The 17941-nt window shown below is 49.1% G+C and overlaps 7 protein-coding genes across 7 annotated transcripts; 4 read left to right on the forward strand and 3 right to left on the reverse strand.

Annotated features, from left to right (window-relative positions):
- Positions 1-43: 43 nt before the first annotated feature.
- Positions 44-2844, reverse strand: HO133_001709 (uncharacterized protein; the record flags this gene model as incomplete). Its single annotated transcript, XM_037292637.1, has 5 exons — positions 44-196; positions 447-1226; positions 1289-2229; positions 2283-2603; positions 2658-2844. 5 exons carry the CDS (start codon positions 2842-2844, stop codon positions 44-46), a joined length of 2382 nt encoding a protein of 793 aa, XP_037151176.1.
- A 977-nt stretch (positions 2845-3821) lies between these two features.
- HO133_001710 (uncharacterized protein) lies at positions 3822-4394 on the forward strand (the record flags this gene model as incomplete). The annotated part of the gene is made up of 2 exons (XM_037292638.1): positions 3822-4136; positions 4203-4394. The coding sequence occupies 2 exons, from the start codon at positions 3822-3824 to the stop codon at positions 4392-4394; spliced, it is 507 nt and encodes a 168-aa protein (XP_037151177.1).
- Positions 4395-5166: 772 nt separating this feature from the next.
- HO133_001711 (uncharacterized protein) lies at positions 5167-5847 on the forward strand (the record flags this gene model as incomplete). The annotated part of the gene is made up of 5 exons (XM_037292639.1): positions 5167-5197; positions 5297-5323; positions 5383-5431; positions 5485-5500; positions 5551-5847. 5 exons carry the CDS (start codon positions 5167-5169, stop codon positions 5845-5847), a joined length of 420 nt encoding a protein of 139 aa, XP_037151178.1.
- A 303-nt stretch (positions 5848-6150) lies between these two features.
- Positions 6151-6845, reverse strand: HO133_001712 (uncharacterized protein; the record flags this gene model as incomplete). Its single annotated transcript, XM_037292640.1, has 5 exons — positions 6151-6285; positions 6345-6488; positions 6619-6703; positions 6762-6777; positions 6833-6845. 5 exons carry the CDS (start codon positions 6843-6845, stop codon positions 6151-6153), a joined length of 393 nt encoding a protein of 130 aa, XP_037151179.1.
- A 1136-nt stretch (positions 6846-7981) lies between these two features.
- HO133_001713 (uncharacterized protein) lies at positions 7982-9576 on the forward strand (the record flags this gene model as incomplete). Its single annotated transcript, XM_037292641.1, has 2 exons — positions 7982-8818; positions 8872-9576. The coding sequence occupies 2 exons, from the start codon at positions 7982-7984 to the stop codon at positions 9574-9576; spliced, it is 1542 nt and encodes a 513-aa protein (XP_037151180.1).
- A 307-nt stretch (positions 9577-9883) lies between these two features.
- On the reverse strand, positions 9884-16158 carry HO133_001714 (uncharacterized protein; the record flags this gene model as incomplete). The annotated part of the gene is made up of 3 exons (XM_037292642.1): positions 9884-10758; positions 11042-15715; positions 15768-16158. The coding sequence occupies 3 exons, from the start codon at positions 16156-16158 to the stop codon at positions 9884-9886; spliced, it is 5940 nt and encodes a 1979-aa protein (XP_037151181.1).
- Positions 16159-16525: 367 nt separating this feature from the next.
- On the forward strand, positions 16526-17375 carry HO133_001715 (uncharacterized protein; the record flags this gene model as incomplete). The annotated part of the gene is made up of 5 exons (XM_037292643.1): positions 16526-16546; positions 16607-16689; positions 16751-16833; positions 16937-17269; positions 17335-17375. The coding sequence occupies 5 exons, from the start codon at positions 16526-16528 to the stop codon at positions 17373-17375; spliced, it is 561 nt and encodes a 186-aa protein (XP_037151182.1).
- Between the last annotated feature and the right edge of the window lie 566 nt (positions 17376-17941).

A 17941-nucleotide genomic window follows, 5' to 3' on the forward strand; every position in this document is an offset into this window, starting at 1 on the left:
ATATGGCCCCTGCACGTATGCCTGATACCCAATCAGCGTTATGTTACAGTTTAATGATGACGCTTCGGAAGATTGCATTGGCGGATTGGTGAAGCTTCTTGGCTGGGACGTCTTGCAATGTGGTTCTCGACGTTATGGGAGCGTGCCAATCGGCGCCCATACTGGCCATGTGCTCCCTTGCCCCGATAGCAGCTAGCTAGCAGAATCTAGTGACTATCTGCCACTTGTCGGTATAGATCAAACGAGCTATCATCCTTTTAACCGCGCTATCATCGATTGAAGCGGCCCCACCAGATAGGCTGCAAATTATTCCTATTTCGCATTGACTGGTTAAAAAGTAGTGCTGTTACCAAGATTGTGTTCCTGCAATATGAAAGTCAGTAATCACGTCAGACTAGGCAGATGTTGTGGTCGGGCGAAGGTTCGTGGATGTTGTGCGGCCTTACTTTCATATAGTCAGAACCCTTCTCATCGTAATCTTGACGAGTCACGAGAGCTTGCCTAAAGGTCGGCTCCCTAGACCATTGAGCTGCGCCTCTCCAGGCGTCAAGCAACGGGTCGTTCGCCTGGCGGAGATGCATTGCGGCATCTATAGGTAGGACAGCGCGCAACTCCTCGTTGAGTCTGTCATCAAATCCCGCGAAAAGCGTGTTACCTCCCGTGAGGAAAACATCCCTGAGAATGTTGTTGCGATCTTGTGGTTTGCCCATCCCGTGGTTGACCATGTCGGCAGCGATGTCGATGATGCCTGCCTGATCAAGACCTGCTATAGCAGGTTGGAAGACCACCTCGGGCACGCGAATCCTTTCCACGTTGAGATGCAACTGATGAATTTCCTGCTGGCTTTCCGGGTCAAAAGGCCATGGACCACGTCGAAAAGCATGCATGAGACTTGTTGTCCAGTCCATCTGAGCAGCCATAGTATTGCGCTCGTTGAATCCAGGATCATACTTTAGCAGCTGTGCTTCCACGTTCTTCATTTCCGCATCAAGGTCTTCTTCCTCCTCATCCTCACTTTGCTCACCCATCGCAACAGTGCGATAGACCCCCCAATCTTCATCATTTGCGCCGAAATTGTCATCGTCGCCACCTCGCCGACGCTTTCTGCCGGGCGCATCTGAGGCCAGGTTTGCGAGTGTTTTCATACGCATCTGGCTGGCAAGTGATTTACGGTTGCCGAGATCTGCCTTTTGTCTGTCTCTATCTTTGATCTTTTGGAGTAGAGCCTGCAAGTGAATTATCAGCACACAAGAATTCCTAGCGTTCTCCGGTCTGTAACGTGTCTCACCGTTCTCGCGACTCTCCGATCCTCTAACCACCCGTCAAGGTCTTTGATGCGGCGCTCGTCATCGAGTCTCTCTTCCTCTGCTACACGGGCTCTTTCTTGCTCCTTTTCGACCTTTGCCCTTGCACGAGCTTCCACGCCTGACTTTAACAATCGTTGATGTCTCTTTTGTCTCAACCCTGCCTCATCCAGCTCTTCGTCCGCTATGTCAAGCAGTGGAAAGTTAACTCCTTCCTCCTCCTCAACGACGTCTGGAACACCGAGGTCCTTGTTCCTGGCTTTTCGTACAGATTTCTCCATGTCTTTGATTATCTTGTCTAGTTGGGCTTCATCTCTGAACTCATCCTCATCGAGCAAGCGTTTCGTCTCCTTTTTCGTTTGACCCACCAGGCGCTGCTGAAGATCTTTGTAGTACTCCAATTCCTGTTCTTTCTGCACAAGCTTTTCCAGTCTCATTTTTGCCGCTTGCTCTTGTAGTCTCTTTCCGCCCTCCCTTTTCCGTTCGGCGATTCGTGCAAGTTCTTCCTCACTCTTCTCCACAACAACGTGCTCAGTGAAAGGGTACTGTATGATATGGTCTCGGCTCTCCAAACCGGTCCAGTCCAGGAAGCCCCTCATCTCCTTGTCGAAACTTTGAGAGACATAGCAATGCTCACGAACCACATGTTGCGCCTGATAGTCGGTGACTTTACTGGGGAAGCTCGGATACTTCAATCTCAACAGTTTCAGCAAATACTCAGCGCCTTGAGATCCTCCCCAATTCAGCCGCGACACGCTGGACATAATAGGCTTCGAGTTCAAGACAGGGATTACGTGTGTCGAGGAGTGCGAGGATGATATGATAAGTCCGCTGTTTCCTTTATTGAACTTATACGAGAAGAGCGAATCGATGCCGTAAACCAGCGAGGGCGCGTGGTAGCATTCGAATAAAAGCTCATTCATAGCTGCATAAAGTCAGTGTTCATCTGTACAAGTGAGCTCAACGGTTGGCACGTACTCTTCCTTGAATAGCCCAGATTGGCAACGGGTTCCGTCATGAGAACAGGTCTTCCGATGCCTCCGTTCTCTCCCTCAACTCCTAGATTCACAAATATGTTATCCAGCACACCTTCCATGACGTCCCAATTGCCCACAATACTGGTCCCAGGTTCGAAAGCGTTCCGTATCTGACCCCTGGTGGTAGCGTCTGCATACGCATTGTAACCCACGTATGAGACGGTCCTGTTGTATTTTCGGTCTCGATATCGAGCAACATCTGCCGGAAATGATATTCGAGGGATTGTATCGAAAGACCAACCAGCACGTACAAGACTGGAGCCTCGAGGGAAATCAGCACAAAGTCCCCAAACAGTTGTATGCTTTGGATGCTTACCATTGTCAATGACTATCGCTGTCTCGGCAACGCTTTGAGCATAGGCTTCGGAGGGAGTTGGTTGGTAGCCTTTGAAGGGCGGTTCGATAGCGTACCATGTACGTGGAGGCGGTTTGGAAGACTTTTGGCCATTGGTAACCTCGGTTGTAAGGACCGGCTCCACGTAGCGACTAGAGGTGATGGTCATGATGGAGTGTGAATTTGCCTTGTCTCAGGAGCCTTTGTATGGACGCAGACAAACCATTTTTCGTCGTTGAGTATGAAATATGTCTGCGTAAACGAGGTTGCGCAATATCATTCGGTAAATGTGTACGTGAAGTGGAAATCCGACTGCTTAGGTTGGCTCGGGTAGTATAATCTACAGGCGCAGTCGGCTTCCACGTCAATCATTATTATTATCATCATCATCAGTGGTTTCAGTGTCAGTCTTGACTTCAATTTTCATTACTACAGTACGGTTGTACGCTATGATGGGTCTTGGAGGCTGTCCGTGGCTGTAGGCGAAACCGAGATCAATGCTTTATATCAGGCAGCCCGACAAGTGACATGCCTTCTTACCTTCAAGGTGAAAGAGCACATTGGATCGATAGTTTTTAAACATCTGAGCAACAAGTTCGACATTCATGTTTAGGATGTTGATCTCCTGGGTTAAAATGGTACCTGCATTAGTGCAAGATTCGACGAGGCAAGCTGGCAGCGAGACCGAGTATCATACCTGAAGGTTTTTGTTCAGGACCATTACGGCTTCGTTGAGTTTCTCCTAGGATAATTCATGAGTATATACCATCGAGAGACAAAGTTCTCACTGTTACTTACGACGTTGGTGATGATGCGCGTGAGAAGCAGGCTCTGCTGATGCTCGTGGGGGCTTTCCTACTATTGATCAGCGAGGCGATCAGGTATTAAACGACATTGCGTTCAAGACACGTACCATAGCTCTAAGTCCCATACGCTCCTATCTCATTGCTGCGTGTCGGGATGGCTGGCTGATAGCTCGCTCGACTACGAGTGTTTGAATGAACGCGTTTCGTGGATCCCACCATTTGTAACTTATCTAGCGCCGAGCTTCTCTTGTGTAAAGTATGATGTATCTAATAAAAGACCTGGATTGACCTTCAGCTTACCTCCCAACTTCCCTTACTGCCTTTGTACCACAATCTATCTATGGCTCCAACAACACCGTCTACAGACGACTCGCATCAGCAGCTTCTGGATCAGCTTGACTTGACACTTAAGCCGCGACCCTTTCGCAATTCTCAATGGAAGCCTTCGCAGCGCCGTAACAAGAATATCAAGCAAATAGTGGCCGAGGCTGCTCGCAAAGAGGCATCAGTCATGGCCACACACGACAACAGCGGCTCTTCTACCCCAAATCTGCAAAGCTCTGCCATAGACACCGGAGCAGCAACGCCGGTACCTTTATACGGCACGTTCACACACTCCAACATATCACAAGCAGCTCAAAATCTGTCTACAATGGTACTCGAAAGGAATCTGCAAGCCTCTCTTTCCTCTGGGCCAGTAGCTACTTACACGAACATCGAGTCTGCTCCGTCACTGCATCCAGCGCACCAGAAACACTACTGCGACATCACTGGCTTGCCGGCCCCTTATACGGATCCGAAGTCCAGACTTCGTTATCACAACAAGGAGGTGTTCGATGTTGTCCGACACCTACCTCAGGGGGCGGCGGAGAGATACTTGGAAGCGCGAGGAGCCCACGTCGTACTCAAATGATCTAGCTGAAGACATTTCTCTGCTCGTATACAGACGTCCTGCCCAGAGGAACAGCAACCACCAATGCCCGGATAAGTGAGTTGTTCGGCCAACAAAGTCAAGCCTATTCCACCCATCTTGCCCCTCTCGGTGCAAGACTCAAGAATACGCTCCGGCTTAATCGTGACCAATTTGTATTCGCCAGCTTGACGGTCTACCGATGATCCCATGGAGGAGAACAGGGTATCAGTTACAGAATCCAAAGATTGCTGTTGTCAAAGCGTTGGGTGACAAAAAAACATCGCATGGTATAGTTGATTTGCTACTGTAGCATTGCTGCATTATGAATGGGCCTCAGTGGGCAAGGGTTTGTAAAGTTAGTTGAAACAAGTCGACGATAGCTTAAAAGTGAGGACCATGATCGGTGCATTGGAGCAGCACCATGCGAATTCCTTGACATGTCATTGCAAATTTCCGATGGTCTGCATGAAAGTTGGCTTGATGCTCGGATTTTCGTAAAAATCTCTACGATTTCTTGCCTACATATCGAGGTGGGGATGGCAGAAAATTTGTGATATGGCGCCGCGGGGGAAAAAGCTGAAATGTACGTACTGTAAATGAGCTAGTACCTGTATAGGACTAATACTAGCCTCCTACCTGTTTCGAAAACCGAATGCAGGGTTTGACAACGTGTCTTTGAAGATTTGACCGCATTGAGAGCTATTAAGTTGTCAATGTTCGATGATTTAGATTCGATCGAATACTTGAGACCTCGTCACCACATACCTGCGAGATGCCTACCATGTGGCTCTCAGATTCACAAAGTTAGTCTACACGACAGATTTCCAAAGCTTCCCAAGAGCTACCAGTATCTCGACCCCAAACTTCGCACAATCAGCGCTGATGTTTCCGTTTGCACACAGAAGTCGGAGTCGCCTTCTGCTCAGGTGGTAGGTAGGGTCACTGAGTTTGCCAGTTTCTCGCGCTAGTGGTCTGATAATAGGTTTAGGGGGATTCTTTCTAGTTGGGGGAGTGATCATGTTTTTCGATAGAGCCATGTGCGTCTTCAGCATTTCCCGAACTCAACAGAAAAAAAGCTCATGTCAGGCAGGCTGGCCATGGGCAATGTACGAGGCGGCAACTTCCAGACAAGACCTAATTAATCATCCGCGAACAGATCCTCTTTCTCCTTGGTCTTACCCTTATAATCGGCCTACAAAAGACAGCAGTCTTCTTCGCTCGGCGTCAAAAATTGAAGGGAACGGCTGCGTTCGCGGCAGGAATCATACTCATAGTTCTACGATGGCCCCTAGTGGGCTTCCTAATTGAATTGTATGGGATATTTGTGCTCTTTGGTGACTTTTTCTCAACAATCGGTGGATTTGCCGGAAACATCCCCGTGGTGGGACCGTACATACAGCAGGCGCTAGTCAGAGCTGGAGGAGGGCGGAGGAATGCAGAATTGCCTGTATGAATTCGCAGGACGTGGCAAACCTTGGGACCCAGCAAAACTTCGACATGGAAGGCGCTGCCCATTAGAACGGAGCGGTCACGGGCTTGTGAGTGGGGAGAGCTATCCAACTCCCAGATTGAAATATGAGGAGCTGACAACGCGTCGGTTGCACGGACGACGACGACACGATCGGACGCAATGAAGAGCTTGTGATATGGTGAAGCAGAGGCCCCGTTCCATTCATCTGTCGAACCCTGTCCTCAGAGAGGAATGCAAGTAAAGTACAGCTTCATAATGGCATTAAGGGAGACGATGTGTGAATGCTTAGTAGCCAACCCCCATTAGATAATCGCCAAGCTGCTCCACTGTGTTCGTTGCTTGTCCTGGTTGTACTGTCTCTGGGTAATGGGTGACAAGGATCGCTTGATGCGTCTTAACAATCACTATCCCCTCCTTTCCCTATGTGGCAGTCAGCTCCAATTTGCAACCATGACCTCCCATGTAAATTTGTAATGCACCTTCTTGCCATACACACTCTTTTCATCCGCCTTTATCGTCATGTATTTCTCACCTGCGATGCGAAAGCCACCACTTTGGATCTTCTTGACGTCTGATGTGTCCGAGTACGAAGCAATGACCTCTTTTATTTCCGTCGGCGAAACCTGAGGGCATCGTCAATCTTCGAGTTCAGCCCCAGGGTTCCTTCCACATGCTACCTTCCCGAGTTAAACCCGGGGCTTTGAACGGATGTATAGAGTATGTGGGCGGACGGAGAAGAGATTGTCGACGTACTGTAAAGCCGTGGGACGAGGCCCAGACGCTAGTCCCTTGTGTGTTGAAAATGGCAGCCCTGTCGAGATTCCCAGTTCCCACCAAACTACCAAATCTCCATCAGTATCCGGAAGAGCGGAAGATGTTGTCATATGTGAAGGTACCTGGTATCAACATATGCTTTGATGGCAGTGAGTCAGCGAGACCGTGGAACGAGACAGGTAGACCGACTGACCTTGCCACGACATGCTTGATCAATAGCGGAGCTTCGAATGCGGCAGATGCTAGCGATAATTGAGAGGAGTCAAGGAGGGTTACAATGGTCGGAATGGTTCGGTGGGATGGTATTTTGGCGGAAAGAAGAGGTAGTAAGTAGTATGATGTGATGGAGCCCAGTGGGGTTCCTAAAAAACAATGGCCAAGTGACCCCGCCAAGAACGCACATCCTCTGTTTCATCCTTTTTCACCTTTTGCCTTCCACCTTTCTCCGTTCTCCTTTCTCCAATCTTTGATACCGAGGACTGAGCTGCTACCTTGCGACTAGACCCGACTACCTCTGTGCCTCAAGGTCGTGGTCTGCAGACACGTATTTGGGACTACCTTGGATTTCTACAAACAACTGAACGGAGTAGGAGTGCAGTAGATTAGAATGAAGCACTTGCTTATCGCCGAGCGGAACGGAATAAGTATATCAAGGTTAACTCCTTTGGCGGCTCGCCTTCGCTACTGTGTTCCGTATCAGGCTGCGTAAGACGGTGAGACGGTAGGTAGGAAGATTGATGTTTGTGCGCTGAAACTTGTTCCGCGGTTTCGCACTGGTCCTTCCTTGTATCATCATTATTATTATTCGTTTTCCCACGAGCAGGGTTTCCCACGCAACATTCTCCGCCCTTCTTACGAGGCTTGTCTACTGTGAATCTTGATGTTGCTTTGTAATTTTAGAGTACCGCCGAGCGTAAGCCCAAATCCTAGCTCGGCTAACACAGGCGTTGTTTCACCTTGGTGAAAAAAATGAAGCACATCATCTCATTCGCAGCGTTCCGCTTTCTCATCTTAGCGATAGGGCTCCCATCCTTGAGGACCAATGATATTGAACAAAACCTTTTTCAGGAAATGAAAGCTCAATGTGCCCAAGATTGTGCGTGGCGGGTGAGTGGGGAGACAGAATCTTGACCCCCGAGACCTCATCCTCCTCCTTCCCTACGTATCATCATCGTCCCTCCCTGTTGTTCATCCCGTTTTTTTCCTATCCCCTTCCGTCACCGTATCTCCTTCTTACACCTTTCCTTCTATATCCAACTCTTTTGTATATAGCTTGTCTTTCTCTGTTGTCAGTTGGCCAGGTGCCATCAGGCTGTATCCCGCAAAGAAACTATTTCGAAAGATGCCAAAGGCTGGACCTTTGACAAGGTCAGTGTCTAAACGGGTTAGACCAGCAGAACCACCAGCAGGCAACAACACTCATGCGAATGCCGTGCAGGCGCTCTCCAATGTTCAATCCCCTCAGCCGCATGGAGGGTTTGGGCGCAGACTTCATTCTGATGAGATAGTCATTGGACTCGCCTTAGGTAGCCCGAGGCAGAATCCATTATCGGCCCTTCCGCCAGATTACCGCGATGTTGATGTTTCTTGCGCTTGCAGCTCGCCAGAAAAACCCGCAAGCACGCTTGGGAATGTCTGTGAGATTGGTAACGGGAGTAAAGGCATCAAACGGAAGGGCAGCAAGTGGAAGTCGATAGGTAGCTTTTTTGGGAGAAGTCAAGTTCGGTCCGCTTCGCCATTCTACCAGCTGGATCAAAAACAGCAACCGGAACCAGCCAGGCAGATCATCGCCCAAGACTACTTGGAGACCAACGCTCTTCGTCGCAAGCGGGCAGACTCGAATCATGGTAACAAAGCGCATCAAGTAGATTCATTCACGGGTACGCCTGGAAAAGAAATCGGAGAGCCTCAGCCTGAAATGCAGCGAATTCCTGCCAAGTATACAGCACACGCCATAGCAGGGGATTTGGATCCTCATGGAGAGCGGCAGGGGTCGCGGATGCCTGGGCCATCATTACTACAAGTTGAGATCCCGTGCGTGGAATTGGAGCGTTATAGCGTAATGTTTGGCGACGTCCTGGAGCCTCAGGTACGGCAAATTCAGCGGCAGCCTTCACTGTTGGCTCGAAGGCAGGCCCACTTGGAGGAGCCACATACCGTCACTGACTCGAGCAGCAAGGTACGTTCTTCTGCTGTTGAAAACAAAATTACTAGCTCACAGATGTCTAACAGTCTTTTGAGCTTGACTTGCCAAAACTCGGTATGCGAGCTGACTCAGTATCATCCAAGTCCTCCAAGTCTTCATCTTTCTCGCTCTTCCCCTCGACTCCTCCTCTTTCAGCCCGCACTCCTGTGAACAAGCTGCTTCCGAAGCCTAGTCCTTTGAGTCGTTCGATGACTGCCCCCACTCACCACGTTTTTCCGCCCAGGCCCGCGATCAAGAAAAGCAAATCCCAGGAACAAGATCATGTGCTTGTCGTAGTGCACAACTCGGAAGCTATCCCAGGGACCCCAACGTTTCACGGTCGTCAACCTAGTTCCAATCATTCTCAGCGCTCCGCCAACTCGACTACAGCTAGCTCTTTCGAGTGCGCAGAGTACCCTGGGTACTCGTACCCCACCACCGAAACGCACCCTCCCACACATACGAATGGTGCACCACAGGATTTTCTGAAACGTGCATTCCCAGCGCGGAAATCAAGCATGAAAAAGCTAGCTTCACCGGAACCACGGTATAGAAATCAAAGGGAAGACCCAACCGGCCCTCCTGCTGAAGTCTCCGTGGCTAGGCAAATTTCCATTTCACGTCGACAACAGCAACTTCTTGTCCCGATCGTCCCAAAGACTGCCCGTCAGCCCATGCAGCCCAGAATCAATGAGCAGAGCACCACGGAGGAGTCGAGGAAATCGCACCATCTGACTTTGGAGAATGCTTGAATACATCGTTGTTTCTTCTGGCAAGAAACAGGGGTTTCTGTTCGTACAGGCAGCATAAGGAGCCCTTCCATTACAAATGCTTCGCGTTTATGGCAGGGTCAGGCCATAAATGTGTGGATGTATATCATGAGGAGACATTCGATTCTTGTAGATATTTTTTGCCTTGAGATTCGCAACTGGAAGAAAAAACGCTACGAGGAATGCTTTCCGTGCTCTGTTTTTACCTTCTCTATTGAATGACACCAGGGCCTTCCCCATACGCTATATTGAATGGCTAGAAGTAGGTTCGTTATAACCATTCCTGATTTCATGAGCTCTTCTTTCCATTGACATCCTCAACAACTGGCGCTGCCGGCATCTCTATGCCCTTGATCTTCCACATCATATTTACATACGCATCGCTGGCCACGAGGACATCGACTTTTCTCTCCACACTCTCAGGCTTCAACTTCAGTATGGATCTCGACGTTGGCTTGTTTCCACCACCACGTACCTTTTGCACTGAAGGCCAATTTATCCTTTTCAACGCCAAAACCTCGTCTTTGGCTGGATCAGCAACGACAAGGAAGAAGCCTTCGGATTGTGGTTTGGGAAACTTGGGGGCATAAATGCGATAATCAGGCTGCGTTGCGGGGTTGAGACGAGCAGCGCCTACAGTGAGGCCAAGGGCATTGACGTCCATGACATTGACATTGAGGTTTGGGAGTGTGCCAATTGCTTTTTCGACTTGAGACTCCAGTTCGTGAGGCACGTCAAGACTATTAAGTACCTTGGAAAGTACGGGTTTGGCAACATTGTGGATCTGGGCTAGTGAGGGGGGTTGTGACCCTCCATCTTTTGCTCTTGCCCGCTCTTTGTCCGTATTCACGCCAGGAAAGATAGACAAGGGACCGTCCAATGGCCAGCGAGCTGACTTGATGCACTGCAGCAAAGTAATCATCATGATGCAGCTCGACAGGTAGCCCATCTCTGTCAACACATCGATGGAAGCTTGGACAATACGTATGCTCTGGTCTAGGACTGAGTTTTGGTCGCCAACGTAGTCGGATATTGGCAAGTCGATGCGGGAAAAATAGGCCTGGAGAAGCAGGAACGCTTTGACGTGAGGGTCCCACATCGGAAGGCTGAGGGCTTCGGCTTTCAATGGTAGGTTCTTTGACAATTCCGCGTTGATAAGATCCTCTAGAAGTGGAATTTCACGGGTCAGCATCGCTTCGTCAAGGCTAAAGTGTGCGCAACGAGATCCTCTTATGCCTGCTCCATTGGAGCCTTGTCCCCCCTGACCAATTTCCACCCCGGGCCTTTGCCTGTGAAAATGTGCCTCATTCGGGTCTTCCCCTCTCAAAATGACTCTTTACTTTGGCCATATGTCCTTTGTAATGATCTCCTCCAGCACTTCTAGCTTTGATTTGCAGACAAAATCCGGAAGAAATGTAAGAAAAGGATGGAGGATGAAAGTCCTTACCATTGTGCCGTACAGGAAGCTCATCGAATTCGTTTGCACCGCACATCCAAGCCAGTACGTCCTCGAAGTTCGCGTCTCTTTTAGCATGCTTCACTAGATGTCGGATGGTGTTGTGAGATAAGTAGTAATAACTCATGATCTTACCAAGTGGAGTCGAATCGACGTCGCCGCTGGAGTGCTGTGCAATACAACCCGATTCCGCTAATTCATCCAGAGACTTGTCGACAAGTTCAACCATGAATTCATTGGCTAGTTGCTGCGCTGCGATCGTGTTGTGCTCTTCGGACGATATCTCAAGGCCGTAGTAAGAAGGATTTTTGTGCAGTCGGCGAAAGAAGAAAGTCCAAGTAAGATAATCCAGCGCATCTTGCTTGGTACTGATCGTGCCCGCAGAAGCCTCGGCGCCTAGATGGTTTTCGAGAACGTTGTGAAGGGAGGACTCCACAGGAAAACCTGTGTGTAGAAAATGTTTGTAAAATGCCTTTTTAGCCTCTTGGGTGAAAATGCGGGCAATTCCCGAAGTATCGAATTGTGGCCGTCCAGCGCGGCCTAGCATTTGTAATACATCGGTCAGATTCATGTCTTTATACCCTTCGATTTTAGCATCGAAATATTGAGTACCCTTGACTACGACCAAATGGGCTGGCAAGTTGACACCCCAAGCAAGCGTAGACGTTGCCACGAGTATTTGGATCTTGTTGTTGGCGAATAACTCTTCGGCTAACTGCCTATCAGCTTCTACCAATCCAGCATGATGCAGACCGATGCCGAAGCTCAGGGCCTCTCGCAGAGCCTCGTCTTTAACTCTGGACAGGTTGAGCTGTAGGTCATCTTCTGACATGCGTATAAAGCGTCGGGGGTTGTCCTCCATGCCACAGAGGTTGATCAAGTCCTTTGCTGTTAAGCGCGTTTGCCTTCGGGAAGCAACAAAGACAATGACCGGTTTCTCGGGCGAATGGGTCTTGATTGCTAGGAACGTCGGACGGTTCATCGATTGCATGAGAGGGCAAAAGCCTCGTTGTTCTGGAAACCCATCTATAAATATCTGGAGCGGCACCGGCCTGACTGAATGTCGAAAATTGAAGAGTCCTTCTTTGACACCTAGCCAATTTCCCAAATCCATGGCATTGGCACAAGCAGTCGACATTCCCACCAGTCGCACAGAACCTTTGGATTGAGAAGCAATGTAATTCATACGGGAAACGATGATCTCTAAGATCGGCCCTCGATCACCTCCAAGAAGATGAACTTCGTCAATGATCACCAAGCTCACTTGGCGGACGTAAGCTCTAGTTTGCCAGCTACGACTTATACCATCCCACTTTTCAGGCGTAGTGATGATGATATCAGCATCTCGAATGGTTCGAGTATTAGGCGTATTATCACCGGTCAGCTCGACAAGCTTAAGGCCCATTTGGCGGACTAAGCGCTTGCGCCAGTCTTGCACTCGCTCTCGCACCAGTGCTTTCATCGGCGCAATATAGACGACTTTAGATCCAGGCTTCTCGCGGAAAGCCCACCACATAGCTAGCTCTGCGGCGACTGTCTTTCCACTACCAGTTGGAGAACCGAGCAGCACGTTGGCCGAAGTGTGATAAAGAGTGTGGAAGATCTGGGTTTGCATTGGATTGAAGAATGAGAATCGTTGCCCATATATTTCTTCGAGCAAGGTATTTTTTAGCGCAGCAACCGCAAGCGGTTGAAGATCTAAAAGATCTGTATACACGCTTTCCGTGTCTGGCCTGATGAGGTGCTGGAAGGACACTGGAGTCACGGTTTCTGCACCCAGCCATCGGTCTGAGACAACCCGCACGTATATCTGTGTTGGCAGAGGGTCCGACAGAGGAATGGTGAAATTTAGCTCGTGGTCGTCGTAAAGCTTCTTGCGCGTCAAGATAAAATACTCGTGGTGGTAAATTTCCGAGTTTTCCGAGTTTTCGACCCAAATCCAATATGATTCTGACGTTCCATTGTGTCTATCGTTCCAGCGAAAATCGGCAGTAAGGTGTAGATTGATTCGAAGAACATCGCGGTTCAGAGGAGCAATCTCAGCTTCAACGGTCAACGTTGGGAAGTTGTCCAGGAGCTTCGAGATTGTATTTCCCATTCGGTTGTTATGAACCACCTGGCCGATCTCTGCAGACTCCATGTCGCGTAATGACTCAATGGAAGAGACATTCGACTTCTCGTCAAGATTTCTCAATATAGGCTGAGGAAGGTCGAATTGGTGAAACGGATGCTGAAAGGGCCATATTTGCTTCTCAATCGACTTGCATAGAGAGAGTATGACGAGACACTGATGACCCCATCTTCTGTTAAGAGCTATCATGAACAGTGCCCTGCATATTCTTGCAGCGTTCTGTGCTACGTATGCGCAATCAGAGACAAGAGCGAAGTCATCGATACGAGCCCGAGAGATGTAGGATTGGAGCAGAATGTTTGTCTTTGCTGATGCGATGTCGTTGCCCCCCACCACCTCGTAATGAGTTGATTCCTCTCTGAGCCTTGTAAGTTCCTTTGACTCGTTGTCGCGGGATTGAATATTGTCGAACTCGCCGCTCATGCTGATCATTTTGAGAACATCTATTTCAGTGGCTCTCGCTCCCATCATGGTATTGAAGATCTCAATGCTTGTTTGCAAGACATAATACTGGCTTGCAATCCTACCAACGTCCTTGGCCCGAAGCTCCTCGGTCGTTTCGTTGAAGATAATCATCTGGCTCTGCTGCAGCACACGCGCTGCATCAACCGCCAACTTTCGCCTTCTTTGGACAAGATGGGGATCATCACGAATCTCGGCCCAGTCGATGCCGTATGTCAGTGGATTGCGCTGCATTCGCACGAAGAGGTAGGAGTAACCGAGCCATTGAACAGCTTCGGGGATAGAAGTCACAGTCCCCAAAGCAATTTCTGCGTTCAGATTGTCCACCAGTTTTCGAGAGAGCTTTGACTCGATTGGCTGCTGTTGAGTCACCGCAGAAAGATAGTGGTCTAGCTTGTCATGAGTGGTACAGATGAAGCCAATGCCAGTAGCTTGGAATTGCGGTCGACCAGCACGCCCAAATATTTGCAACACATCCAAGATGCCAAGATCGACGAATCTGCCCTCTTGGGAGCTATACATCTGGGTCCCTTTGATGATGACCGCAGCAGCTGGTAGATTGACACCCCATGCGAGTGTCGCTGTACAGCAGAGCACGTTGATGTGCCCTTGCGCGAAAAGCTGTTCGACTCGATTTCGATCAGATCTTGGCATCCCAGCATGGTGAGTACCGAAGCCCTTGGGGACGATTTCTCTGAGCTCCCTTCCCTTGGTGTTCTTCAGATCTTTCATTGCTGTTGCAAATCCCTCCACCGCTTGACAATCAAATAGGTCTAGACATTGCTGATCTTGAGCCATCTGCATGAATGTCCTCGCGGAGTTGACGGTGTCTTTCCTAGAATGTACGAAGACCATGATCTGATGTCCACACTCCAGCATGTCTTTGAGTTTATCGAAAGCTGTCTGGTCAATGTTGTCACGGGATGATTTGGTTCCTGTTTTTCCTTTTACACCAATGAAATGTTGCTCGAGAGGCACTGGCCGGAACGAGGCATCAAAGTAGAATAGTCCTGCCATGCGATTTACCTTGAGGAAATCTGCAACATCAACGTAATTTGGCAACGTTGCAGAAAGGCCAACAACCCTAATGAGAGATTGAGTGCTTTCGACCTGCCTCTCTGTTCGAGCAACGAGAGACTCAATTACGGCGCCCCGTTCGTCATGAAGCATGTGCACTTCATCTATGATGAGCAGTCGGACTTTCTGTACAAGCTCGGTATCGCCAGTACTCTTGCGGGTGATAACGTCCCATTTCTCGGGCGTAGTCACGATGATCTGAGTCTGGACGATTTCTTTCTTTGTCAAATGCATGTCTCCAGTAAACTCACGCACCTGAATGCCCAGCCACGCAAGACGTCTCCCAAGCTTTTCGGTGATCTCAGCCGCCAATGCTTTCATTGGGGCCACGTAAATGACTTTGAAATCTTCAGAATTGACTAGAAATTCCGAGGCATCGGGCGCATCCACGGGACTGGGGGTGAGGTTGTGGCCGATTGCATTCAGAATCGCAAGCATAGCAGCATCTGTTTTGCCAGCACCGGTGGGAGCACATATTAACATGTTCTCATTTGTCTTATACGCGACTGGATACACCAGGCTTTGCATGCGATTTAAGGCTTTGTAGCCCTTGAAAGTTCTTCTGCACAACCCGTCCATCTCGGAAATCTCAACGAGCTTTCTACCGACACCCAACGTACCCACCTTAGCTGCGGGAATCAAGTATTCTTCATACTTTTCATGTTCTGTTCTCTTGCTACCGACAGGTAACCCATACTTGCGGCCTCCTGCAGCCAAAGTGTTCGCCGCGCTGTGGACTTTGTACACGTGCGGATACCGAGGGCCGTTATGATTCTGCGCTGGGTCAAGGCTTGCTGCTTTGTGTTCATGATCCTGATGTTGTAGGGCTTGCTCCCTTTGCCTTTTGCTTTGGAGATGACCAAGTACACCGTTTGCCGAGCTCGGATCATGGAACTCGCTTGACAGGATTTGACTGCGATGAGCTATTAGCTGTATGACAGAGTCGAGGTCATCAAAGCCCAATATGTCAGCAAGAGACATCTGAAGGTCGTCATCTGTAGGATTAGTCAGTCTCTGGCAACAATAGAGACCTACTACTATGCAGACCTCTCATATCTGACGCCAACATAGCGGACAACTGTTGCTGTAGCTCTTCTGCGTCCATGCCTGATTTGCTGCTCGCAAAAGCGAGGCATTTGCTCCTGAGCCACTCCTGACCGTATGAATAGGCTGACTTGGATTTGCCGCTCGGGGACTCTGTAACACCACCTGACATGTCACTGCTGTACTCTCGATCCTGTTCATCATCACTGAACACGTTCCACAAGTCATCCGAGCCACTGCTGCCTGTGAGATCCTCATCGTCAAGCATAATGTCGTGTCCATATCCTCTGCTTTCACCATTCGGCTGCTCTATTCTCAATTCATTTAACGTTTGTCGCAGCGCTGCATACTGGGCTACCCATTCCGACTCAGCATTTTCGAGTGAGGATGACATGATGAGGTCTTGGTGAGGTTTGGAGGTGAAGGTTGAGATTCAGCACGAGTATCTGCCTGGGCAAGTACTGCCCACCTACACGCACTCAAAGCTGGTGGTATTGCTGCCGATGACTAAAGTTATAGATGTCAAACCATGTTGGCGTAAATGATGATGCTAACAGTATTATACACCCTGGCGAGTGGCTGATACTTAGTCGCGGCACTTCCCGAAAAGCTTGTTTTCTCGACAGTAACGAAAATGGTCGAAGTTGTGGCTCAGAACCCCTACTGTTACCGTATGCACATACCACCGTCAGCCTCCACCTAGTTTCTCCTGTAACCTACAGACCACAAAATCTTTGGCTTCGTACTAACTCTCATACAAAATGAAAATCTTCTACATTGGCGTGAGTAGCGCCTGCTACCTGGGCCGTAGAACAGCACTGATGCTGATGCCTGCATACCAGATTCTCAAGAATGAGAACAAACCAGCACACGAGCTATGCGTTGAGAAAGATCTCAGTAGCTACTCAAGGTTCACAAGGGACAAGTATGATACCCGATTATACTCTGGGATATCATTCCGCGCTGATCGCTCGTTTGCGTCTCAGCTATGGCCAATTCATGTCTCTGTTCAGCAAGACTGTCGCAGAACGAACAAAGCCTGGTCAGAGGCAAGATGTTGAAGAGAAATGTACTCCCCCACCACCGCTCCCGTAATCATCTCCCCGCCAATCTGAATTTCAGCTGACATGCCATTCCATCCTACACATTCCATGCCTATGGTCGCACAGAAGGCGTCGCCGGAATCATAATCAGCGATCCCGACTATCCTGCCCTTGTCGCACATCAATTGCTTTCCAAAGTTGTCGACGAGTTCCTCGCCCGCTATCCTCGCTCCACCTTCGCCAATTCCAACCCCAACCTACCCTTTCCACAGCTCAAAGAATACCTCGAGAAATACCAGGATCCGCAACAAGCGGACAGCATAATGAAGATTCAGAAAGAACTGGACGAGACGAAGATCGTGCTGCATAAGACGATTGAGAGCGTGTTGGAGAGAGGCGAAAAGATTGATAGCTTGGTTGAGAAGAGTGACGGACTCAGTGCTCAGTCAAAGATGTTTTATAGTGAGCATTTCATTTATTTGACTAGGTGCGATGATGCAACACTGTACTGACATCGCTTTTTGTAGAACAGGCAAAACAGCAAAATTCTTGTTGTGTAATCATGTAATACTCTATACAGCTCACAGCATTGTGGAAAAGGCATCCCTCCAGTCAGTATGCTATCGGAGTATTGCTGCATTTTCGTTGGGTAGTGAAAAGAGATGCCGTCTAAATGCAGCCCGCCCCGTTCATGGCTCTACATGATGACGAGGCGCCTTTCTTCATGTGTAATATTGTAGCATAAATACATGTGTATTGGGCGCTTGGTCTCATCATTTCCTGCAATACGACATCCATTTCATCTTAAACGAAGTATGAAACCCTTTTCCCACGTCAGCTTCAGCGTGTCATTGGTATTATTCACCTCTATATACTACAAATCCCTTCAATCCGCCAAAACGAATACAACTTCTCAGCATGTAGGTTCCCAATGGCACACCACACCCCGGGCCCCGTCAAAGCGCAATACGACCCACCATGTCACTCTTTGACACTCACGCCCCTTGAGCGCACATCGGAAGTCCGGGCCTGATGGATCTTCTAAAGTTGTTTGAATTGCTCTTTCTGTGACCTAGAGACTTTGGGAGCGGGTCGTGAACACATCTGGCTTCGCGAACCTTATGTGGCGTCTTT

This window comes from Letharia lupina (genome assembly GCF_014066315.1).
Source record: "Letharia lupina isolate WasteWater1 chromosome Unknown contig_13, whole genome shotgun sequence".
NCBI classification, from domain to species: Eukaryota; Fungi; Ascomycota; class Lecanoromycetes; order Lecanorales; family Parmeliaceae; genus Letharia; species Letharia lupina.